This window comes from Lepidochelys olivacea (genome assembly GCF_965140295.1).
Source record: "Lepidochelys olivacea isolate rLepOli2 genome assembly, chromosome: 4".
In the NCBI taxonomy this organism is placed as follows: Eukaryota; Metazoa; Chordata; order Testudines; family Cheloniidae; genus Lepidochelys; species Lepidochelys olivacea.
Window position 1 is genome coordinate 117,889,227 of NC_140414.1, and position 26,762 is coordinate 117,915,988.

At 43.9% G+C, this 26,762-nt stretch overlaps 1 protein-coding gene across 1 annotated transcript in view; it reads right to left on the reverse strand.

Annotated features, from left to right (window-relative positions):
• The window catches only part of NCAPG (non-SMC condensin I complex subunit G), a 40,391-nt gene extending 22,083 nt beyond the window's left edge, over window positions 1–18,308 (reverse strand). Inside the window, exons 1-12 of the mRNA XM_084625712.1 lie at window positions 18,164–18,308; window positions 17,611–17,723; window positions 16,572–16,778; window positions 14,771–14,999; window positions 13,834–13,979; window positions 12,532–12,616; window positions 10,344–10,536; window positions 4,488–4,637; window positions 2,394–2,534; window positions 1,272–1,395; window positions 550–639; window positions 186–365 (exon numbers count right to left, since the gene is read on the reverse strand). Coding sequence (XP_084481838.1) covers window positions 186–365; window positions 550–639; window positions 1,272–1,395; window positions 2,394–2,534; window positions 4,488–4,637; window positions 10,344–10,536; window positions 12,532–12,616; window positions 13,834–13,979; window positions 14,771–14,999; window positions 16,572–16,778; window positions 17,611–17,721 — 1,656 coding nt within the window. The 5' untranslated portion in view covers window positions 17,722–17,723; window positions 18,164–18,308. The remainder of the gene's footprint in view (window positions 1–185; window positions 366–549; window positions 640–1,271; window positions 1,396–2,393; window positions 2,535–4,487; window positions 4,638–10,343; window positions 10,537–12,531; window positions 12,617–13,833; window positions 13,980–14,770; window positions 15,000–16,571; window positions 16,779–17,610; window positions 17,724–18,163) is intronic.
• Window positions 18,309–26,762: the final 8,454 nt, after the last annotated feature.

Sequence of the window (26,762 nt, forward strand, 5' to 3'; positions counted from 1 at the left end):
AAAACATGGACAACTGGATGAAAAACAATGAAATGCCTGTTAACAGCTTAAAAAAGATATTAAATAAGACAGGCCTGTTCACCTGTTGAAAACCAAAGTGAACTAAAATATCACTGATATCAAAACATGACCAGCACTTTGGGGGGGCGGAAGCTGGGAGGGGAAGGAAAGAAAGGAAGTAGAACCTTCTCCACACGCATTTCTTTAATTTCAGGCTGTTCTGCTTCTTTTATCAGATCACTCTTAATGCATTCCAGCTCTGTTATTTTCTCTTTTAACACCAACGCACGATTAAAATCCTGCAGAGTAACACATTCCTCCAAAGCTTCTTTTGTTTCCAAAAGTTTCACTTTTATTTCAGCCAGCTAAATACAAAGACAATGAAAGTCACAACACTGTAACTGATTTTTATTAGCTGTAAAATAAATGGTAACCTATCTAAATCAGTTAGTCAGTAGCACATATATACTAAGTGTACTGTCTGTAAAAGTACATAAATTTAAGGGTTTACTGTATCCATTTCCCATAAGTTACCTAAAATTCATTTACCTTAAGTTGTTGCTTTCTTATTTCAGCTGCATCTATAGGAGTGTCAACTGTAACAATAGGCTCACGAACCTCTGAGATAATTTCTGCAACCTAATATTGGATGCAAAAGTTATTGCTATTAATACCGCTTGTTGTCATTGGTCTGACTCTCAGATCCTATATACCATATATACCTGGACTTTCAACATTAAAAAAGCATCATCCCTCTGCATAAATCCTGAGCTTTTAGTCAGGAGACAGATTTCTTTAATAGATAAAACTACTACAATTTTTGCCAATATATTGCCCTACCATGCAAGAGGTCTAGAATTTCCTGGTAGCTAGCTGAGTCTGCAAATGCGATAGAAAGGACTGATGCCTTCAAAAAAAGGAGTAAGGGCTTGTGCATGTTCTGGTCAAAAATTGGTTGAGATCTGCCAAGTTAGGAGACACTAAATATTGCAGTTTGTGAAAGGGCACCACTTTTTAAATTTAGTCGTATTTTCAAAAACAATCCATCGATGTTCAGAAAGCACACATTCCAGGTTGTGGGCGTGCACATGGCTTATTTAACTTCAGAGTTCACATCTCTTAAGGTGAATGGTGAAAATGAGACAAGACTGGAACAGAGGACCAGAATGGCATGTTTTTGCAAATGTAACTATAGTGATTGCTGTCACTTCCACTACAATAATCTGTCAAGGCTGTGTGTCACATGGCCTAGAACAACTGAAACTACTTACAGTATGAATTCTCCTGTCATCATCTTTGATAATGCTGAGCAATCTCTCGACAAGTGAAGATATAAGGGATGTTGAAGTAGTAGGTAGAATAAGAATCTCCTGCAAGACAGCCAGTAGACGCTTCCTGTGTTTTTTTTAAAAAAAGTAAAGTGTTACTGTTTTTCAAATTACACCCTCCTTTCTTAAAATACTGGGAAAACACTCAACAGCTAAGATTTAATCTACTTTATTTATTTTGAAAGACATTTGCTAGTAAAGTACTAGATTGTTCTTAGCTGAACAGTATTTACATGCATTATTCAATTTTTTTTAACTAAATATTATTTTCTTCTGCTTTCACCAGTTGACACCAAATTTTCTATGAAGTGTGACCTATTATCTAAATAAAAGTGAGAGGAGTAGTAGCACTCATTGTTTATAATTAGTGAAGAGCACTTCTATTTCAGTTCTTTAATTAAAAACTCAAAGCAAAATGTCTTCAGTAGTCTGATAGTACAAAACAACTTTATTCCTTCAATGCCTGCACAATGCAGTAAACCAAAACAAGACTGTCACACCTGCAATATTAATTAATGTGCAGTTATACCTGGAAAAAGGAAAAATGTGTCATTGTGGGTTTTCAAGCTTATTCTCTCTCAAGTACTTCCATGTCAAGTTTGCTCAAGTTGCAGGTAAAAATGGTTTTAATTAATCAATTAAAATAGTAAAATCTGCTTGAAATCTAAAATGGAATCTATGCCTTTTTCTTTCTGACATCACAGTTCATGAAGAGGCTGTTTACTTGGAACTTAATCAACAATTCTCTTGATTATAAGCAAGTCAGAACGGAAAAGAAATGAATTCACTCTCCCACAGTGATACTAGGTCTGCATTAATAACAGAAGTATTTTAAATGTATTGTTCCACTGAAGTAAGCAGCTAGGACTCTGAATTTACTCAGAAGCAATCCTGTTAAGCAAGGTGAGGACATTTTTCCAATCAGCACAGAACTGTAATATTTTGACTGGCTGACATTTTTTTCTTTAGGAGTACATTCTAGATGTAAGCAAGCGGTTTTCCATAGTAAAGGCCAAGAAGTCAGTAAAACAAACCTGTACACGCATACAATTTTACAAAGCTTACCTTCCTCCCTCTTCAGTGGTATCCATGCAGCCTATAATAAGAATCAACTGCTGACCTATAAATTCTTTTGTCAACAAGTTTTCAATACAGGAAAAATCTTCCCTTTGTTCTTCACTTAAAACTGGCATGTTCTGAAGGTAACTGAACAAAAAAGACAGTCGTCATTAAATGCAGGATCCCTGTTGCAAAGTCAAAATACAAAAAAGTGTTCCTTCCTACTTCTGTGTAACAAAATGGTTTATATTTTACAGGATGAAAAAGTTAGGAAACAGGGTCAGATATAAAACTGATGACCTTCAATTTGTGAAAAAATGTTTCCAAAGAACAGTAAATTAATAGTTTCATCCCCATCCTCTAATATGCATACCAATTTGCCAGTTTCTTTACGGTATGCATTGGGTAACATAGGGAAGGGATGCACCTCAATAATCTTAAACAGTCAAAGCTAAGGGCACGTCTACACTACAAAATTAAGTCGACTTAACTTAAGTCAACGTTCAGCCACCTCGGTAACTAAATCGGTGTTTCATGTCCACCTTATGCTCCTTCTGTTGGCGGTGCATGCCCTCACCAGGAGCACTTTCACCAACTTAACTGTGTGGGGCATTGTGGGGGCACTAACAGCCGGAGCCCCACCCCCATCCTGGGGCTGATAGCCTAAGCTGTTAGCCCCTGGCAGCAGAACTCACAGCTGGAGCCTCTCAGCCCCATGGAGTTCCAGCTACAGCCCTCTCCCACCACGTAGGGTTGACAGTCCAGGCGGTTAGTCCCAGGGCGGGAGGGCTCCAGCTGTGACAGCCAACAGGCAATGTAAGTAACACAGTGTCTACACTAACATTTACTTCTGGGGGAATTCTGAGCCAAAAATTTCTGCAACAAAAAAATAAAAATTCTGCACACAACATTTCCAAATACTGCATATTTTATTTGCCAACATAATACAATATCATCACACCAATTTCAATTATTTTTGGTCATTTATTTCAAAATACCTCTCAGCAAGTATGTCTGTAACAATAACAGACAACAAAAAAGATTCAGAACATGTTTAACAAATAGATTCTTTACTGGACATATTAATACAGAACTTCGAGTAATAATTCATTTACACTACAATACAGAACCGTATTTCCTGCACCCCACAGAAGCAGTGCAGGGGGAATCAGGCGTAACAGAGTTGTTGAGGGAGAGGGAAGTAATTGCTGTGAAGGAGCCTGGGTGTGAAATTGAAGGGTTGTTGGGTATAGGTGAGTAAAGTATGAAACAGGGTTTTTGGGGGGCTGGGGAGAGATGGTTAGGGAGCTTCCCCCATGCAGATCCTGGCTGACCCCTAGCCTGTCAAATTCAGTCAGGTACATCTACCCCTGCACCCCCATGTGTCCTTGCACCCCCTCCTCATGTGTCTCTGTGCCCCCACTCAGCCATCCCCTTCCCCCTGTAGCTCTGCACCTCCCTCCCCCTCTGCCCATGTGGGGCTGCAGCTCCACTCCGATTCAGCCCCTGACCCAATCTGTCCTTCTCCACTAACCCTCATGAGCCCGTCTAACCCTCCAGTAGCCTCATGCTGTCTGTCTCCCCATAGCCCCATCTCATGACCTGGCCTGGCAGGTGCTGAGTGAAGAAGAAAGGCTCTCTCTTCCCTAGCTGGCTGGGAGCTGTTGCTGTGTTCTAGCAGTACAGTACCCTCTGGTGGGAAAAAGGTGGAACTACAGCAACATTCCAGCAGCAGCTTTTTTCTGCGCAAAAAATTTAAATTATGTGCGGCTCCTTAATTATGCACACACGCAGTGGCACAGAATTCCCGCCAGGAGTAGACAGTGGGTTGCCCTAAGTACATCAACCTAAGCACTACACCTGTTGCGGAGATGGAATTAAGTCGATGTAGTGGGTGACTTACATCAGAGGGAGCTACGTTTTAGTATAGACACTTACAGAATGAAATTGACGTAATCTGTACTACACGTTTTAGTATAGACATTTACAGAGTTGGTTGACATAATCTGACCTAAATCTGTCGTGCAGACCACCCCTAAGAAATATTCTCAGCAGTTTTTCCTACATTAGTGGTAATTAAGCATTTTTAAATAAAATTACCTCAACAGATAATCTGCATATGTGGCAGGTTCTGACAAAATCTGCTCCATCAAAGCTTCACCTTCCTCCCCTTTTGATTTTAGATACTCACAAAGGGATCTCCAATATAAAGCACTCTCAGCAGTTAGATCTTCCACTGGAATCAATTTCCTAAAAATAAAAATAGAAATAAATACACACACACACACCTGCTGAGATCAGTTAAAAAATATTAGAAACCTAAAAGACAGAGAAGATGGGTGAGATATCATCTTTTATTGGACCAACTTCTGTTGGTGAACGAGACAAGCTTTTGTGCTTACACAGAGCTCTTCTTCAGGTCTGGGAAAGGTACTCAGTGTCACACCTAAGTACAAGATGAGAGATTGTTTAGCTTAAGTAGTTAACATACATTTCAAGGGACCATTCAAGGTGAAGCCAACCCATTAACACCCCGCCAGTCACAGGTGTGCACAAAGGGCAAGTGTGTTAGTGGGTTATAGGTTGTTGTAATAAGCCATAAATCCAGTGTCACTCTTCAGTCCAGAATTTTTCGTTTCTAGCTATATTATGGATTTAAGATTCCATGCTTGTCTTTTTAAAGTGTTGTGTAGGTTTCCTTTGACAATGAGGACAGAGATCAGATACAGAGTAATCACTTTGTGAAAAATGCTCACCCACAGGTAATAGGAAAATGATAAAAGATAAAAACACCCTGTCTGAGTTCATTCAAGAGTGTAGTGATTGTTTGGTTTCACCCACATAGTTACTGGGACATTTAGTGCACTGGATGAGGTACACCACATGTTGTATAGGCATGTGTAGGACCCATGGATCTTGAAAGGTGTGTGGTGAAGGGTGTTGATCACTGTTGCAGCAGAAATCTCTCTTTCAGGATGCAGACTTCTTTCCTGAACCCCACCTTCTAGCCTTCAAACAACCCCTCAACCTCATCATCAGAAGCAAGCTCCCCACAGACCAGGACATACCAACTCAAAGCAGCACCAGACCCCGTCAGAACAAGATGCAAAAGCTGCTCCACTTCTAAGATGATCAACACCCCTCACTCACAATAATGCATCTTTCAAGATACATTGGTCCTACACATACAACTTCCCTACTCAAACTCTATAGTCCCGTTTATAGGGTCAAGGACCACAATGGCCCTTTTAGTCACAGCATCGCACCGGGACTTCACATTTAGCTGATTAAACAACATAACTGCCAAGTCTTTTTCAGTTTCACTGCTTTCCACGATAGACTCCCCCCACATCTTGTAAGTATGGCCTACAGTCTTTATTCCTAGATGGTCTGCTTGCAGCCACAAAACCAATCAATCCAGTTCACACAGTATCAGTGACTTGTCCTCTTCATTATTTACCACTCCACTCTTGCAAATATAATCAGTGATTATCTTGTTTTCTTCCAGGTTATTGATAGAAATATTAAATAGCATCGGGACAAGAACTAACCCCCGCAGTAGCCCATTATAGACACCAGCTCAGTGATGATTCTGTTTACAATTACATTTTGAGGTTCCATGTTGCATTTAGCTGTGACCGTCTCATTATGTTTCCCAGACTTGAAGAAGAGCTCTGTATAAGCTTGAAAGCTCGTCTTTCTCACCAACAGAAGTTGGTCCAAAAAAAAGGTATTATCTTATCTAGGATTACCATATATCTGGGTTTTCCTGGACATACCACTGTACCTCAGATGTTCTTGTTAACTGCTGAAATGGCCCACCTTGATTATCACTACAAAAGGTTTTCTCCCCCCGCTCTCCTGCCAATCATAGCTCATCTTAAGTGATCACTCTCCTTACAGTGTGTATGGTAACACCCATTTTTTCATGTTCTGTGTGTATATAAATCTCCCCACTGTATTTTCCACTGAATGCATCTGATGAAGTGAGCTGTAGCTCACGAAAGCTTATGCTCAAATAAATTGGTTAGTCTCTAAGGTGCCACAAGTACTCCTTTTCTTTTTGCGAATACAGACTAACACGGCTGTTACTCTGAAACCTGTCATTATGCAAGGCACTGCATTTAGCCGTATGAAGTGGAAATCTATCAACTTCATGAAAAAACTCGTACGGATACAGACAGACATCATCTTCCTTTCCAAATGCAAACAGATGGACATCGTACCAAAAGGATACTCTTAGCCCAGCAGAAGAATCTGTCCTATCTCAGGGCCTCTCCTTCTGCCCCTCCACCCCAACAAACATGATACAGTTCTGTGGTGACCTAGAATCCTATTTTCGACGTCTCTGACTCAAGGAATATTTCCAACACACCTCTGAACAACATACTAACCCACAGAGACCTTCCTACCAAGGCTACAAAAAGAAGGATTCTGGGTGGACTCCTCCTAAAGGTCGAAACAACAGACTGGAATTCTACATAGAGTGCTTCTGCCGACGTGCACGGGCTGAAATTGTGGAAAAGCAGCATCACTTGCCCCATAACCTCAGCCGTGCAGAACACAATGCCATTCACAGCCTCAGAAACAACTCTCACATCATAATCAAAAAGGCTGACAAAGGAGGTGCTGTTGTCATCATGAATGTGTCGGAATATGAACAAGAGGCTGCTCTGCAACTCTCCAACACCACTTTCTACAAGCCATTACCCTCTGATCCCACTGAGGGTTACCAAAAGAAATTACACCATCTGCTCAAGAAACTCCCTGAAAAAGCACAAGAACAAATCCGCAGACACACACCCCTGGAACCGCGACCTGGGGCATTCTGTCTGCTACCCAAGATCCATAAACCTGGAAATCCTGGACGCCCCATCATCTCAGGCTTTGGCACCCTGACAGCAGGATTGTCTGGCTATGTAGACTCCCTCCTCAGGCCCGACGCTACCAGCACTCCCAGCTATCTTCGAGACACCACTGACTTCCTGAGGAAACTACAATCCATCGGTGATCTTCCTGAAAACACCATCCTGGCCACTATGGATGTAGAAGCCCTCTACACCAACATTCCACACAAAGATGGACTACAAGCTGTCAGGAACAGTATCCCCAATAATGTCACGGCAAACCTGGTGACTGAACTTTGTGACTTTGTCCTCACCCATAACTATTTCACATTTGGGGACAATGTATACCTTCAAATCAGAAGCACTGCTATGGGTACCCGCATGGCCCCACAGTATGCCAACATTTTTATGGCTGACTTAGAACAACGCTTCCTCAGCTCTCATCCCCTAATGCCCCTATTCTACTTGCGCTACACTGATGACATCATCATCTGGGCCCATGGAAAAGAAGCCCTTGAGGAATTCCACCATGATTTCAACAATTTCCATCCCACCATCAACCTCAGCCTGGACCAGTCCACACAAGAGATCCACTTCCTGGACACTACAGTGCTAATAAACAATGGTCACATAAACACCACCCTATACCAGAAACCTACTGACCGCTATTCCTACCTACATGCCTCCAGCTTTCACCCAGACCACACCACACGATCCATCGTCTACAGCCAAGCTCTATGATACAACCGCATTTCCTCCAACCCCTCAGACAGAGACAAACACCTACAAGATCTCTATCAAGCATTCTTCCAACTACAATACCCACCTGCTGAAGTGAAGAAACAAATTGACAGAGTCAGAAGAGTACCCAGAAGTCACCTACTACAGGACAGGCCCAACAAAGATAATAACAGAACGCCACTAGCCATCACCTTTAGCCCTCAACTAAAACCTCTCCAACACATCATCAAGGATCTACAACCTATCCTGAAGGACAACCCATCACTCTCACAAATCTTTGGAGACAGGCCAGTCCTTGCCTACAGACAGCCCCCCAACCTGAAGCAAATACTCACCAGCAACCACACAACAGAACCACTAACTCAGGAACCTATCCTTGCAACAAAGCCCGTTGCCAATTGTGTCCAGATATCTATTCAGGGGACACCATCATAGGGCCTAATCACATCAGCCACACTATCAGAGGCTCGTTCACCTGCACATCTACCAATGTGATATATGTCATCATGTGCCAGCAATGCCCCTCTGCCATGTACATTGGTCAAACTGGACAGTCTCTAAGTAAAAGAATAAATGGACACAAATCAGATATCAAGAATTATATTTACATTCATAAACCAGTCAGAGAACACTTCAATCTCTCCGGTCACTCGATTTCAGACCTAAAGGTCACAATATTAGAACAAAAAGACTTCAGAAACAGACTCCAACGAGAGACTGCTGAATTGGAATTAATTTGCAAACTGGATACAGTTAACTTGGGCTTGAATAGAGACTGGGAATGGATGTGTCATTACACAAAGTAAACTATTTCCCCATGTTTATCCCCCCCGCCCCTTGGACGTTCCTGTTAACTGCTGGAAATCGTCCACCTTGATTATCACTACAAAAGGTTTTCTCCCCCACACTCTCCTGCCAGTAATAGCTCATCTTAAGTGATCACTCTCCTTACAGTGTGTATGATAACACCCATTTTTTCATGTTCTGTGTATATAAATTTCCTGACTGTATTTTCCACTGAATGCATCCGATGAAGTGAGCTATAGCTCACGAAAGCTTATGCTCAAATAAATTGGTTAGTCTCTAAGGTGCCACAAGTACTCCTTTTCTTTTTATCGTTCAAAGATTCATGCAGGAGGGCAGACGTCGATAAAATCCTTCTTAAAGACTTCTGCAACCAAAAAGCCAGCCACGGAAAAGTCAGCCACTCCTACCTAAGTTTAGCATAATTGACACCTTTATACTGCATTATTTTATTAAAATGTTCTATGTGTTTGAACGGTGTTAGTAGGGTTCTATATTATTTTATTCAATGTTTTATGCGTAAAATGTGTACTGTATAACCTGTCATTGTAAAAAGGTACAGTTTAGGCGAAAAGAGCAGTCATAGGCGAGCGTGGTGACATTGTGAATGCATCCCCCCTTATTCCATTATTCTCCGATATACATTGTTTCGGTATCCACTGCCCTTTTCAATAAAGAAACCCCGATATATACAGGGGACCCCCTGTATTAGCAATCCAGAGAAGTTCTCAGCCAGCTCTTTTAAAACTCTTGGATGCAAGTTATCCAGAGCTGCTGATTTAAAAAATCTAACTTTAGTTGTTGCTGTTTAATATCCTCCTAAGCTACTATTGGAATGAAAGTATTTCATCCTCATTGAATATGACATCATCTGTTTTTCTCCCCAAATTCAAAACCGTTTATTAAACGCTTCCAGCTCTTCTGCACTATTGACAATTCTGCCACTTCCATTGAGTAAGGACAGTTACCATTGTTAAGGTTCCTTTTGCTCCCAATACTTAAAAAAAAAAACCAAACACCTCCTTATGGTCCTGAACTCTGCTTGCTATAGAGTTATCCTTGTAACCTTTTGCTTCCCTTATCAATTTTCTACAATTTCTAGTTTCTACTATACATTCATTGCTATCAACTTCCCCTTTTTTTTCCTTTTGCTGTATATTATTTTGTATTTCTGCTTGAACTTCCCCTGTAAGCCAAGCTGTTCTGTTAACCAGTGTAGTCTTCTCTCTCAGTAGTGGAATTGTGGCTTTTGCCTAACAACATGTTCTTAAACACTTCCTAATTATCACTGAAATTTTTCTATTTAAAAAATTCTCCCAGCTGATTTGGCTCAAATGTTTTAAACTTTGTTATTTAAAAGGGCCAAGTTCAGAATAAAAAAAAAAAAAAAAGACACATTAAAGAACGTCAAATGCGTAATAATCACTATAATGTTCATGGACTTCATTTCCCAGCACACAGAACAGTTTCTCCTTTCCCATTAAAAAGACCCCAATAAACTGATATCCCATGCTGAAAGTTGAACAATGTTAACCTTTTAGATACACAGAGCTGATTTACATACCTGTTATCAAGGTTTTTGCAATTTTGAACTAAGTCATTAAGTGGAGATAATGAAAACATGGCATTAAGCACTGAGACAGCCACTTTGGGGCAGTTTTCTACATCCAACCGATGAAGCAATTCTAAGACATCCCCCTCAGTCAACCGTAACCAGGCTTGAAGAAGTTTCTTCTGCACCACCTCCTTAACAGCATCTATTCATAGAAGAATTGAATCTATATTCACAGGATTAAGTACATTTCCCATATACTTTTGGTACTCTGGGGTTATTAGAAACTAATGCATACATGAAGACCATAAGGAAACAAAAACTGACATAGTACTACTGTAGAAAAAAAGAGCAGCTACTTACATTACTTTAAGGAATGGTGGACAGATCCACCAATTGCTATTAGTCAAGATGATCATGTTACCCCATGGTCTGGGTGTCCCTAAATCTCTGACTGACTGCCCTGTTCTGTTCATTCCCTCTGAAGCATCTGGGCCAGCCATTGTCAGAAGATAGGATACGGCGCTAGGTGGATCCTGGGTCTGACCCAGTATGGCAATTCTTATGTTCTTATTATGAGAACTGTAGTCCTTCTAGATGTTTTGTCTGTGTGGATCCCACTTGTGGTGTGCACAAACTGCATGTGTGTGAGATTACAATCTCTTAACCAACAGTGTTATGCTGGCCATGCTTGTGTTTTGCATGTTTCTGTGCTTCTTCTCCCCCCCCATGAGACCACATACAGCAGAACAGCCCCAACCTCTCGGTTCCCTCAGACATTCCAAATATCAAAAGAAATGAACTCCAAAGGAGTGGGAACAGACAGATACTCATAAGACATGGATAAAACAGCTTGAAGAAACACAATTACCATAAAGTAACATTTTTTAAATCTGTGTCCATACAGACCTACTTGTGGTACATAGCTAGCATTTCCCAATTTAATAGGAAGGTCTGAGAAGTCCTAGCTACAGCTAGATAAACAAGGATTGCAGAACTGCTCTTCTGAATTTAGCATCAGATCTAATGACCATACTTAGAGTGTAATGTTTGGTAAAGTTATGGACTGAGTTTACTCTGCTCAGTATATCTAGATAAACTAGAGTTTCCAACTTTCTATTTGCAAAAAAACAAACACCCTTGCCCTGTCCCGCCCCTTCTCAGAGGCCCCGCCACCTGCTCACTCCATCCCCCCCCCCCCCCCCGCCCTCGCTCGCTCTCCCCCCGCCCTCGCTCATTTACTCATTTTCACCGGACTGGGGGAGGAGTTTGGGGTGCGAGCTCCGGCTGGGGGGTGCGAGTTCTGGGGTGGGCCCAGGGATGAGGGGTTTAGGGTGCAGGAGGGGGCTCTGTGCCAGGGCATGGTCTCTGGACTGGGGATGAGGGCTCTGAGGTAAGGCCGGGATGAGGAGGTTGGGATATGGGAAGGGGCTCTGGGCTGGGCCTGGTGGTTGGGAGGGGGTGAGGCTGGGGATGAAGGAATTGGCTCTAGGCTGGGGCCAAGGGGATCGGAGTGCATGAGGGGGCTCCGGGCTGGGGCAAGGGGTTGGGTTGCAGACTCCAAGAGGGAGTTTGGGTGTGGGAGAGGGCTGGGCAGGGCGCTCACCTCAGGCGGCTCCTGGAAGTGGCGACATGTCCCTCTGGCTCTTAGGCACAGAGGCAACCAGGTGTTCCCTGGCCCATGGGAGCTACAGAGCCGGCGCTCCAGGAGGGGGCAGCAAGTGGTGCTTCCCTGGCTGCCCCTGCGCCTCGGAGCCAGAGGGACATGTTGCCGCTTCCAGGAACTGCATGGAGCTGGGTAGGAAGCCTGTCTGCGTGCAACCAGACTTTTAACAGCCCTGTCGGCAGTACTGACCGGAGCCACCAGAGTCCTTTTTCAACCGGGCATTCCAGTCGAAAACCGGACACCTGGCAACCCTAAGAAAACCTAGTAAAAATCACAATACAAAACTTTGCATTAAACTGTTCACATTTTACACATATAAAAAAAAACTGTGACATTGTATGACTCCCTGAAATCCTCTATGCCCTAACTGAACTCTATTATGTACCTATAGCCTGTAGTGTTCTGCCTTCATATTACTTTTATACTATATCTTCTGCATTTTCTTTTAGAGTATTTTTTTAAATACCTGAAAAACAAACATTTAATGGAATAAATAAGCCAAAACACACTCAGAAATTCAAATAGTTCTCTCACCAGATCTGTCATTAAGTCCTTGCTGCAGTAGTTTTACTCTCTGAGCTATGGACAAAGCTCTCATGTGAACTTTTTCTGACAAAACCTTAAAAAAAAAAGTTAAACAGACATTGATATTTGACTATCAAAAGCATGTCTACAAATTACATCTAGCAACTTGAAATTCAACACCTCAAGTTCTCTTTATGGTTCTGAATGCGAAAAACCCTAATAGAATATTTAAGAATTTAAACACACAAAGCAAAAAAATTCATTTATTGCTTCCACAGCAACTATAAGTCAGCCCTCTTGCCAGAATCCTAGACACACTAATAAGGCACTGATATCTATGATCCTTAACATAACTGAGCAACCAGACCGCCCCTTCACCTCTCTCCACCCCCCACCCCACCACTTCATTTTTCCTCAGCACAGCTCTGCTTAGCTCTCAGTGCAGAATTGGAGTTTAAGTCTTCTTTCCTTCCTGGCTTAAGGGAAAAGATTCACAAGTAACACTCTGAATAAGAGTGACCTTCCCTTTAAAGCACTAAGCAGAGAAGCCAAACGTGTCTGTAATGATAGAAACAAGACTGCTACATTACTTAAACCCAATTTTTTTTCTTCCAAGTCCACCAATATGAGGATTCAGCCCAAAAACAAGTTAGATTGTTGAGGGACTCTATCAGACAAACTATTTAAAATATAATTAACATTTGTTAATCATCCCAAATATTTTGCTTGTATGTGGTTCTTTTCCTTCAGACTGTAAGCTCTTTGAGGCAGGAAGTGTTTTCTCTTTTGTGTTTTAAACAGCACCTAGCACATGTGAGTGCTACCACAATACTATTACTAGTCATTCGTATTACAATAGTACAAAAAGCACACTCCAAACAAGTACCACTCCAACACCAATAGCCAGGTTTTAGGAAACAATAGCTATATATACAGATATAAAGTTTGATTCACAGCCACACCTGTGGATGGGTAGAGAGAGACTAATAGGTAGTAAGGGGATGGACTATTTATGCTTTCTGTTCCTGAAGAGCTGGCAAGCCCATGTACTCTACCATACACTACTTTTACAATGAAGCTCCATGAAGGTTATATCATGAATGAAAAAAATGACTACTACTTCTAAAGGTTCAGGAGATGCTACTTGAAAGATTCCTTTAATGTATCACTCTCTTATGCAGTGACTTTTCTGGTAACTGAACACACTACCCATTTTAGCTACTTTTCTTACTGGAAATACCTTATAAGCTTTATAAAAACATATACCAAATCTCTTAAAGCCTTGGAACCGAAATTAAGAGACCGGTTTACCTCATATGCCAGTTTCCTGACAGCCTCTTTTACATCCATAGTGCGGCCTACAATTTTTGGCAAAGTCTTAGCTGATGGGGCAATACATGACAACACTGCACGTCTCACTTCTGAACTTGAATCATTTTCAAGCAAAGCGCTGTAAACTGAAAAGAAAATATCAGTCATTAGCATTGCATTTCTTAAAAAATATTCATCATCATCATCATCATAAGATAAAACCCATCTTCGAGATGCCTGCAAACACAACATGAGAAATAGTTCAAATCAATTAAAAATTCTCTCTGTACAACCCTTATGCTGTAGGCACTTTGTAGAACACTCTAAGCCCTAACTATAACAAGCAATGACCTTTTGTGTCAGTTAAGGGTCCCAGGCCTCAGCTTCCCTCAAGACCAAGCCTCAAGCAGAACTTTCAGTTCAGGGTCTTTGATTGTGGAACTCTCCCCTATAAACCAAGAACTGCAATCTTCACCAGCTGACTTCAGGCACAACAGAAAGCCCACTTGTTTTGGCAGGCTTATTCTGATTTTTTACTTTGCATTACTTTATCTGTTAAATCTCACTTCTCTCAACCTTTTGTGGGCATTTAAAATGCCTTTTATTTGATGGTGCAATATTGGGTTAGCAGTCTATTCAGTTAACATCTTTATTTTTTATTTTTATTTGTGTTTTACTGTATGGCCCTTTATGCTACTAGATTAACTAGTTTAATATGTTAAGTAAATTTTAGATGTTATGGATTCAAAGAATTTCTATCCTATTTATATATATCCATATCCACATATAATTGCATTGCTAGAATTAATAAACAAATGACAGCTACATTTTTGTACAGTATTTCAGGTTTAGTCAATGCTTACAAAGAAAATTTTAGAAGAGATTAAGTCAACTGTGCTTACTAAAAGCAAAGATTATAAAAGATATACAAACACACCATTAACCACAGGACAGTTCTCATCACTGGGATCCTGAAGTCTAGCCAATGCCAGTACAGCTTGGATTCTCACATTTGGAATCTTATCCTTCAGTCTAATTAGCATGGCTTCATTAATTTTATCAAAGAGATCATCATCAATCTGGGCATTTTCTGGCATACTTCCCAAAAGCTTATTAACAAGCTGGCACACTCGAAGTCTAACAGCATGGCTGTTCGCACTGTGAGACTAAAAACAAAAGTTATCAAGACAGTGACCAAAGGGTTATGATTTTGACCACAATTACGATATAATAAACAAGTTATACATCATGTATAACTTTCCCTCATTATTACATCACACAGACATATTGATGTATAGCTACTTAATACTGTGGGTACACAACAAATACACATTTTTACTCTAGAGCCAATAAATCACAACTTAGACTGTATATCTACAAAGACTTATACATATGCTTAACTTTACTATTGTGAGTGGTCCCACAGAAATCACGGTAGTAAAATTAAGCAAAGTCTTTGCAGGATTTGGGCCTTAAACTGTAAAAGAACAAGTATTTCCTAGTAAGTATTATACAACACTAACTATAATATGCTTCCTCACAGCCCCCAATAAACCAAAACTGAATATGAAGAGCTGATTGTTCTTTGAAAATGGGGGAGGGGGGGGAAGGGAGGGAGGGAATCATTTTCTTTTAGTATTACCAATTTTGATTGGCCATTGTAGTCACATAGACAGTCCCCTCTCAAAAAACAAGTTTTGTAGTTTTCTGAAGCTACCAATTTCAAAAGCAAACATACTTCTATTTGTGATTTCTTGTTATTGGAACACTTAAATTTCATTAAAATAATAATAATAATAGTACAATAATGAATGCCCTATTTAGGCAAGATCTACATTAGAAAGTTTTGCTGATTTAACTACACTGGTATACTTAAACGAGCAAAACTTTCCTAGTGCAGCCATAATATATCTGTATGGCAGTGCTTATATCAGTACAAGCGGCAAAGAGTCTTGTGGCACCTTATAGGCTAACAGATTTGTTGGAGCATAAGCTTTCATGGGTGAACACCAACTTCATCGGATGCATTTAATGGAAAGCAGTTTCTCCTCCTTTGGTGTTCACACCTCAACTGCTAGAAGAGGGCCTCATCCTCCCTGATTGAACTATAGACCTATTAGTCTATAACAGATGTATTGAGCATAAGCTTTCGTGGGTGAATACCCACTTCGTCAGATGCATGTAGTGGAAATTTCCAGAGGCAGATATAAATATGCAAGCAAGAATCAAGCTAGGGAAAACAAGGTTAGTTCAATCAGGGAAGATGATGCCCTCTTCTAGCAGTTGAGGTGTGAACATCAAGGGAGGAGAAACTGCTTTCCACTACATGCATCCGACGAAGTGGGTATTCACCCATGAAAGCTTATGCTCCAACACATCTATTAGTCTATAAGGTGCCACAGAACTCTTTGCCACTTTTACAAATCCAGACTAACACGGCTACCCCTCTGATACTATATCAGTACAGTTTATTCCTATTTGGAGAATTGGCATAAATGATACTGGTATAAGAACTTTTATACAGATATGAGCACATTTGCACTAGGGCTTTTACGGGCATAGCTACTTCAGGCAAAAATAAAAAAATTACTCCCCTATCCTAGCTACGCTGGTAAAGTTTAGATCAAGCCATAGATTTATATAGTGTTCACTTGGTAAGTACATTACAATGCCAAGATTTTCTCTTAGATGGAAATTTCACCATCACATTAATAACTTGATAAATGTTGTCATGGTACCTCAAGCAGAAAATTAAACAAATAACTCAGAAGTGAGTTTTCTTCTTCTTCCTCATTACCATCTTCTTTCCCCAGCTGATCAAATGAAGTAACAAACTTAGCTGCAAAATTTATCACTTGTTCCACTGCTGGTTCCCGCTTGTAGATTATCATAGGATACTTAAGGTAATGAACAAACTCCTCATGAAAAACCATCCTATCCTTCAGCTGAAATACATCAAATACAGAATGTTAGCAATCTTTCCATGACAGAATCACAAAAAAGAGGTTGTGTCTCAGATAGGCAGCTCCCATTTAGGTCTTTATAGGTCTAAAACTGTAAGCACAGATCCACTGCACAATGTGCTTTCAGCACAATGTCCTGCTTAGTAATTGAGCTGTCACAATTTATGCCATAGTTTGAACTCTAGTCTCCCCTGTAAGTTCAGCTCAAGAAGCTAAAACATTAAAACTACAACTTGGTGTGTCTACACTAGTCTATAGAGGTTCATATACCACTTCATCTCTGTAGTGCCAGAGTACTTTCCAATAGTGCATTAGACAATGTGAGTAACATCGGTCATATGTAGTTCATACTCTCTCATCTTCTTCCCTGGGGGAAAATTGTGTGTGCAGTGTAGTGCACTGTTTTTTGATAGAGCTTTGTTTTTAGGTTTTTTTAATGTACATGCTGCTATGCATGTTAGAGAAAGCAAGGTCAAAAATAATAATAATACCTAGTTTGTTTTTCATCCACATAGCTCAAAATGTTTTATAAAGGGAGTCAGTATTATCCCCATTTTACAGATGAGGAAACCGAGGCACGGGGCAGGAAAGTGACTTGCCCAGGATCACCCAGCAGGCCAGTGGCAGAGCTGGGACTAGACCCCAGGTCTCCTGAGTCCAGTGCTCTATCCACTAGGCCATACAGAAGCAGCACAAGCTGCACTTAGAATGGAAGGTGTGGAGGTTGGCGATGGCCCTTAGTTCAATCAGCATTTTAAAGTGTGTTCCCTCCACCTCTGTTCCTCGTGTGGACAATCCCTAGGAGGATATTCACCTGATTGTAGGTACGCTTCAAAGCTGCCACTAGCTTTGCATGGTTCTGATGAGGTTTCTGAGCCATCTCGAACGCATCTTTGATTTGCAGCAGCTTCTTCTCCGCTCCCATTGCTGGGGAGATACGAGCGCGTCATTTCCCAGGGAACACAACGGGGCCGCTGCAGGGCCCAGAAGGCCCGCGCAGCCCTGCTCATGCCCACGGACCACTCGGGCCAAGCGGCAGCGCTGGGGGACTGGTTGCAACGAGGAGTTTAAGGGGGAGTTCCCCCAACGCCTTCGGGAATGTGTGTCGAGTTCGCCAAGTCGTTTCGACTGACCCTCCCCACGCATACCCACGGGGCGGGGGGGGGGCTGTGCTGGATGCAGGAGCCTGCACCGCCCCGCCCCGCCCCAGCGCCGCTCCGCCCGTGCGGAAGGAAGGGGGGAGGGGGCGGCAGCTGCGAGACCCCGGGGACTCGCGCGGTCGGACCAGGACGCGGGATTCGGGGGCCACCAGGGCGTTTTTCAGGCGGTAACACCCGCCCCCGCCCAGGGGAGCGGGCGCCTCTCACCTGCCGGGCCCCGGGCTGGGAAGCGCTGATCTATCGCGTCGGTCGGTGTCAGCCCCGCTCCGGGCCTCGCGCCCCGGCCACAGCTCCCGCGCTGCTGCCGTTACCGAGTTCAAATTTCTCCCGAGCGCCACGAGCAGTCTCGCGAGAATTCCGGTCGGAGAGCGAAAAGCAGGAAGGGGGAGGAGGCCCTTGCAAAAACGGCCGGGCGACTGAGTAGTCGTAGGAACAGCCGGGAGAGTGCGGGCTAGCGGGCCGTGTAGCAGTGAGAACAGCCGGGGGAGGGAGTGCAGTCGTAGGAACAGCCAGGATAAGGGTGAGCGGGCCGGGAAGTCGGCACAGCCGGGGGAGGGAGTGCAGTAGTAGAACAGCCGGGAGCTGGCGGGAGGGGGAGGGGACTCAGTCGTAGGAACAGCCGCCTGTGCGGGGGGCGGTGCGGGCAGCAGCCGGGAGGGGGCGCAGCCGGATTTCACACAGCCTGTGGGGCACGGCTGGCGGGGCGCTGGGTTTCTGGGGGAAGAAGAGCAGACGCTGCACCGGCAGAGAGGCTGCTGGAACGAAGGGGGTCGGGGGTGCTGCCCCGCCCCCTGGCTTGACGTGGTTTCCAGTATAATTTGGCTGAATGGTTCTCAGCACTCCCATTATGAAAACTGTTCCAGCACCCCTACCACTTGGTGCAGATTGCCAAAGCTGTCAATGGGGGGGGGGTACCACATTAACCATGTTTGTTACATCTGGACACCAGTGAGTGCCCTGAGCGGTGCCCTAAACCAGGGGTGGGGAACCTATGGCCCGACCAGACCACAGCAAGTCTTGGCGCCGCGGCACAGAAGCCCCGAGCCTTGGCGCTCCCCCGTGGGGCTGGAGCCGCGAGTGTCGGCTCGCCCCACTGCAGGGGGGAGCTAGGGTTGCCAGGCCGTTAAAAAGCCGGGTCGGTGGCGCAGCAGGGCTAAGGCAGGCTCCGGGAAGCTCCCAGAAGCACCCAGCGTGTCCCTGTGTTAAGGAGGTTTTTCTTATGAAAAAAAGAAAAGGAGTACTTGTGGCACCTTAGAGACTAACAAATTTATTTGAGCATAAGCTTTCGTGAGCTACAGCTCACTTCTGCATCCGCCCTGAGCCCCATGAGCAAGAGTCAGCTGATCCAGCCCAGCAAATGTGTGTTTTATTGCAGTGTAGGCATATCCTGGGAGACTTACTCCCAGCTGCAGTGTAGACAGACCCACAGAGGGAGCACAGGCACAGCCAATGGGAAGAATAATAGCTAGAGGGAGCTCAGTGGACTCTTTAGAGTAGGGAGGTGAAAATCCCTCTATAAGGTATATTGAAAAAATAATGCATATGTTCCTGTCAAGGTTCCTCCCCCACTCTGAACGCTAGGGTACAGAGATGGGGACCTGCATGAAAACCTCCTAAGCTTATCTTTTACCAGCTTAGGTCAAAAAGTTCCCCAAGGTACAAGATATTCCATCCTTTGTCCTTGGATTGGCCGCTACCACCACCAAACAAATACTGGTTACTGGGGAAGAGCTGTTTGGAAACGTCTTTCCCCCCAAATACTTCCCAAAACCTTGCACCCCACTTCCTGGACAAGGTTTGGTAAAAAGCCTCACCAATTTGCCTAGGTGACTACAGACCCAGACCCTTGGATCTTAAGAACAATGAACAATCCTCCCAACACTTGCACACCCCCCCTTTCCTGGGAAATATTGGATAAAAAGCCTCACCAATTTGCATAGGTGACCACAGACCCAAACCCTTGGATCTGAGAACAATGAAAAAGCATTCAGTTTTCTTACAAGAAGACTTTTAATAGAAATAGGAGTAAATAGAAGTAAAGAAATCCCCTCTGTAAAATCAGGATAGTAGATACCTTACAGGGTAATTAGATTCAAAACACAGAGAATCCCTCTAGGCAAAACCTTAAGTTACAAAAAAGATACACAGACAGAAATAGTTATTCTATTCAGCACAATTCTTTTCTCAGCCATTTAAAGAAAACATAATCTAACACGTACCTAGCTAGATTACTTGCTAAAAGTTCTAAGACTCCATTCCTAGTCTATCCCCGGCAAAGGCAGCATAAAGACAGACGCACAGACCCTTTGTTTCTCTCCCTCCTCCCAGCTTTTGAAAGTATCTTGTCTCCTCATTGGTCATTTTTGTCGGGTGCCAGCGAGGTTACCTTTTGCTTCTTAACCCTTTACAGGTGAGAGGAGTTTTCCTCTGGCCAGGAGTGATTTTAAAGGGGTTTACCCTTCCTTTTATATTTATGACAGTTCCAGTTACCTGAAATTTATAAAAGAATAAAATTTAACCACACAGTAGGAAGGGTTGGGGTGATTTCCTTGTCTCTGTTGGAGATCAGCACATATTGACTATTGCTGAGTAATTATTGCAAAAATAACTTTAGTAAAAGGTGAACTTGGCCAGGTAGCAAAATTAGGTCTTATTGGATGGATGCACACACCAACTGCCTGGAAACAGTATGTTTTTATTCCAATGACTAAAGAAGTTTAGGCTTTTATAGATTGAACAAGACCATCAAACACAAGTGCTGCTTCATGAGAGTGGGTGAGGAAGTCATGTCTAAACTTCAAAATGCAGGAGTATTTTCACTTTTAGATGATGAAAGCCAAGCGTTTTGGAAGGATCAATAAGATACAGAAAGTGCAAAATTCTGCACATTCAACTTCCCTTTTTTGTTAGGTAGTTTAAGAGACTGGTAGAGATAGATAGAAAGTTATGCCAATCACTATCCTGAAGCAACATATGCTGCTGTCCACAAGTGCCTAGATAATACCCCAAATTTAATACAAATATTTTCTTGGGTTGTCATACAATGAAACTCAGCAAAAACCGTTACTGTAACTGGAGCTACAAAATAGATTAAACATAAGGCTAATAAATAATAACCTACAGTATTAAAGCCACATCTCTAAGAGCTTCTCAACTCCATGGGCAAACTATGCAAATAAAGTGAATTTAAAGTGTTGACAACTGCAGGCTACAAACTTTTTAGAATCCTTTCCAAAACATCCTCATGTTTGGCACAGTCTGTAAGGCATCTGCCGAGCTGAAGGATGGTAGTGCTAACTGAAGGTTATCTGGATGAATAGTTCCATTCCTTCCAAAGCTTGGATGTTTTCTTTGTGTAACCTTTACTTTGAGTTTCCAGACTAATATTTGTGTTTTACTGAGTGCCTTAATATTCTGAGGGGAGGGTCTCTACATGTGTAATAAACATTTTCTCCAAAAGTTTAATTTGAAATTAATAAAATACTGTGGTTTTTGGAGGTAACACGTTAAAAGACTGAATTTTAATTAGGTCAGTCTCTAGAGATGGTAAGAAAGGGCAGGCTCCCCATCCTAGAGAACCCTTTATAAATATTTTGTTTCTTTCCCTGTCTTTTTATCCTTGGTGGAAAGTAGGTCCTACAAAGGACACATTTGTCATCTCACTTATCCTATTTGTTCTTCCTTTACTGTTTCCTTTTTATTTCATTTGATTTCACAACTTACCTGCTGCCTCTGTACTGGGAGACATGTGGGGAAAGAATTTAAAATGGAACAGTGTGAATGTGTAAAAGAAGGCCTGGATCCACAAAGGTACTTAGGTGCCTAAACCCCAGATTTAGGCACCAGTGTATTCCACAAAACCTCTGCTTGTCAGTCACCTAACCCTGTAGACACCTAAACTTACTCAGCACCTAAGTTTTTGTAATAAGAGTTCCCTACACACCTAAGGTTCTGCTTCTGGGCATGCACATTCCAGCCTCATGATAGGCACCCAGATACCTATCTCCCACATAAGCCCCAGAATGATTGAACCATGGGAAGATAGATATTAATTAGCTTGCCTTTCTGAACCATGGGAAGATAGATATTAATTAGTGGGCGTGATCCAGTAGGTGTGCTCAGAGACTGCCTAACCTCATGCAAAATAGCTGGGGGAGGAGAGAAAGGAAGACGTGCTCCCTTATAACCTGTGCCCTACTGGTTAGGGTACCCACTCAGGATGTAGCAGGCTATACGGTTCCCCCTCGCCTGATGAGGTAAAGGTATTTGAACATGGCTCAGACACCTTGCAAGTGAATGTTCTAGCCACTGGACTACAGCGTCATTCTTTTTCTGGCCCAATTAATATTTGATTAGTTAATCATATAATTAAAGTGGAACAACTTCAATAGGAGAGACTAAGGAAAACCTACATCAGACTATCTTTCCTGCAAGATCTCGGCAGGGAAGTTTCCTTTGTTGGAAGCAGGCAGGAGCTATTTTGTTCTGTTATGCATCAGGGAGAAGAGAGGATCATTTAACTCAGGGCACGTCTACACTGGCAAAGTTACGGTGCCACTCAGAGAGTGCACAAGGAAAACCTCTGTTGTGTGTTCACACTAACAGCTGCCTGCTCAATAGCATGTTCACACTTGTGGCATTTGCAGTGCTATTTGGAGTGGTGCACTCTGGGCAGCTATCCCACAGAGCACCTCTTTCTCTTTTGCTACTAAGACTTGTGGGAAGGTGGAGGGGGTCGAGGGTAATCCTGGGTCCAGTCCCAATGCATTGCTTCGCATCCCAGCAACCTCTGTGTTTCCGTCTGCATTTGATGCCATCTTTCAATGGTTTGTGTACTGCGTGTCCTGCCTCTTTCAGACTGCAGGAGTGGATCCCGAACTGCTGATCAGTATGCTGTTCGCTTTTACCAACACGTCACGAGTGGCAGTGGAGTTAATCCTTAAATTACAAAGGCAAGAGGAGTGCAACATTGATCTCGCCACGCGAAGTAGCTACGACCACGAGATTGCTTGTGGTATTCTGGGAGGTGCTGACCACAGTGGAATGCTGCTTTTGGTCTTGGGAAACAAGCACTCAGTGGTGGGATCACATCATGATGCACATCTGGGATGATGAGCTATAGCTGCAGAACTTTTGCATGAGGAAAGTCACATTCCTGGGCCTGTGTGATGACGCAAGGACACGAGAATGAGACCTGCCCTGTCGCTGGAGAAGCATGGGGCGATTGCATTGTGGAAGCTGGATACTCCAGACTGCTACCGAACGGTCACTACCCAGTTCAGAGTGGGAAAGTCGACTGTTGGAGTCATGTTGATGGAAGTGTGCAGGGCCATTAACCACATCCTGCTCCGAAAGCCCGTGACTCTGGGCAATATGCGTGACATTGTGGATGGCTTTGCACAAATGGGCTTCCCTAAGTGCGGAGGGGTGATAGATGGCACGCACATTCCAATTCTGGCACCAGACCCGACCTAGCCACCGAGTACATTAATTGCAAGGGGTATTTTTCAATGGTTCTCCAGGTGCTTGTGGATCACCGTGGGCATTTCATGGACATTAACACAGGCTGGTCCAGAAAGATGCATGAAGCACGCATCTTTTGGAACACTGGCCTGTTCAAGAAGCTGCAAGACTTTCTTCCTGGACCAGAAGATCACCGTAGGGGAAGTCGAAATGCCCATTGTGATCCTGGGAGACCTCACCTACCCCTTAATGCTGTAGCTTATGAAGGCATACACGGGGCAACTTGACAGCAGCAAGGAGAGGTTAAACAATAGGCTGAGCAAGTGCAGAATGACTGTTGAGTGTGCATTTGACCATTTAAAAGCCCGCTGGTGCAGCCTGTATGGGAAGCTGGACATGGCCAATGACAATATTCCTATGCTTATAGCCGCGTGCTGTATGCTCCATAATATTTGTGAAGGGAAGGGTGAAAGCTTCACTCAGGGCTGGACTGCAGAGGCTCAGCACCTGGAGGCTGAGTTTGAACAGTCAGAGACCAGGGCTATTAGAGGGGCAAAGCACGGGGCCAAAAGGATCAGGGATGCCTTGAGGCAACAATTTGAAGTTGAAAGTCGCTAATATTTGCTGCTGTGCTCGGGATTGCAGTACTTGTAATGCTAGGAGGTGACTGGTGCACATGATGCAATAAGGGAGTTTAACGTAATTGCATGTTGCTTTGCAGGGTTCTTTTTGCTTTCACTTATTAGACCAACACAATTTTTTAATTAAAAGACAACAACTGGAGGAGAGAGTCAAAGAACAAAAATACATCAGCAGGGAAGGGATGGGGGAAGGGAAGGCCTCCAGAGGAGGAGGGGTCCCGGGACGGCTACAGATTTGTGTATGTCCAGGGATCATACCCAACCTTCTCCTTTGGAGTATAATACAGCGGGTGCTGTACTTCAGCAGGGCCAAACTGCAGAGGGATGGGTGTTGAGTGCAGTGGGTCGTGGAAGTCCACATTTTGCTGGACTGTGAGGAGGGAGGAGTGGAATGCTGGGGGTAGAGAGTGGAGCCAGGAGGTTGATAACAGTATGTTGGCAGTGTGTGTGTGGGGGGGGGGGGGGACGCACGGGAAATAGTTTTGTGACAGCGGCTGCAGAGGAGGGCGGGCGCGGAGCTGCTTGGTTTGAAGAGCTAGTATTGCCTGGAGCGTGTCTGCTTTGCACTCCATAACGTTTAAGAGCCGCTCTGTGGCTTCATTCTGGCGTGCCGCGTTCTCCTTTCGGTCCCTCTTCTTGCTGTCTCTTCTCTTCCTTGTCTTCAATTCCTGTTTCTCAGTGGCAGAGTGCATCAGAACATCACAGAGAAAGTCCTCCTTAGTTCTCCGAGGCCGCCTTCTAATTCTGCGCAGCCATTCTGCTGCCGATAAGGGAGACTGGCCTCCCAAGGTCATCTCTGTGAAGTTTAAATGCAACATTTTACAGAAGCAGTATTGTTTGCAACACAGATTGTACTCACACACCTGTCACTAACTGGCTGACCCAAGACAAGCACACATGAGCCACAAGACCCCCAAAACGGTGAGTAGCCACTTGGGCAGCGTGAATCACTCCTCCCAGACCCTGCTGTACACTGGGCATGTGGCTCTTGGGGAGAGCCAGAATTGTAGGGGGGGCTTGATAATCATTCCTGTCCCCACACTTTCCACAGGATGTGATCATTATAGAAGATATCTTGCTGCTGAGCATGAGCAGGGAATCAAGGGAGGGTTTTCTCCAAGCCTGCAGCTTCCTCCCTGGCCCCTATGCCTGTGTGCAGCAATGGTCATCCCCCTTTCGCCGCCCCCCCCCTTACCCCCTGTGATGGCACAGTATCGAGGGAAAGTTACCGTTAATGGGGCAAGAAACAAAGCAGCTCTGCCGAGAAACCTGCAGCAGCGGATTGCCCAGTATCTCCACAAGAGTTTCCTGGAGATCTCTGAGGGTGATTTCCTTGAAGTGAGGGAGTCTATCAACAGCCTGTTCCGCCGCTCAGAATAGGCATACGGTGGGAGATGAGCCTGCTTTCTGCAACCCTCCTGCCCCAACAAATTGCTTCAGCAATTCCCAAAATCAGATCCACTTACCAGGCGCCTCCTCTCCTGTTTGTGCTTCACCAAGATCCTACTGCTGTGGCTGGCTAGGCTCCTCCAGGGTAGAAAAGAGCTCCTGACTGCATGCATCTCTGGCCTCCGAGCCATCTTCTGCCTCTGGGTCCCCCTCCCGCTCTTTGTCCAAGATTTCCTCCTCCAGGCTCAGTCCACTCTCAACTGGCATGCAAGCCAATGACGTATCCACAGGGGCCTTCACAGTGGAGGTGGGGTCGCCGCCAAGTATCGTGTCCAGCTCTTTGTAGAACCGGCAGCTCGTGGGCGCAGCACTGGAGCAGCGGTTTGCCTCCCACACCTTGTGGCAGGCATTCCACAGCTTCCTCACTTTGACCCTACATTGCAATGTGTCCCGGTCATGGCCCCTTTCTATCATGTATTGTGAAATCTGTCCATAGGTATCGTAATTCCTACGGCTGGAGCGCAGCTGGGACTAGTCAGCCTCCTTTCCCCAAATGCTGATGAGGTCCAGCAGCTCGGCACTGCTCCAAGCGGGGGATCGCCTGGTGCGTGGAGCAGGCATGGCCACCTGGAGAGATGTGCTGAGACCACTGCACGCATCACCAAGCAAACAGGAAAGGGACTTGCAAAATTCCAAAGGAATTTACGGGGTGGGGATGAGAGTTGGTCACCTGAGGGCAGGGCAGTAGAGTTCAAACCGATGACTAGAGAGGCAAGAACAGGCATTGTGGGACACCTCCCAGAGGCCAATCATAGCACTGTAATCGACCAGGGTGTATATACGGGCACCGCAGCACTGTAGCCCCGGCACAGAAAGCTCGATGCCTCTCATCGGGGTGGAGTTTTTTTGGAGCACTACAGCTGGGCAGTTTCTGCACTCTAAGTGGCTTGGCAGTGTGTACACCTTGGGAGTTACAGCACAGAAAGCTGCTTTACTGCACAGAAACTTGCCAGTGTAGATGGGGCCTCAGTTTTTAAACACATCTCCAGCTAAAATTATTTCTAGCACAAATCAGCCAGCCCGCAGGGACACAATCAAATCATGTTTCAGTAACATATTCCCAGGCACATACTTTTAAACAGAATTTTAATGTGAACAGAATTTGTCACAATGGGCCTGATTCTCAGCTGCTTCACATCTTGCATTGTCATTTACTTGCTAGTAAGAGTGAGTGCAAAGTAGGGGTAAAATACTACCAAACCAGAATAATAGTGTTTTACACCCACTTTGCACAGGTATCAGTGACTATACAA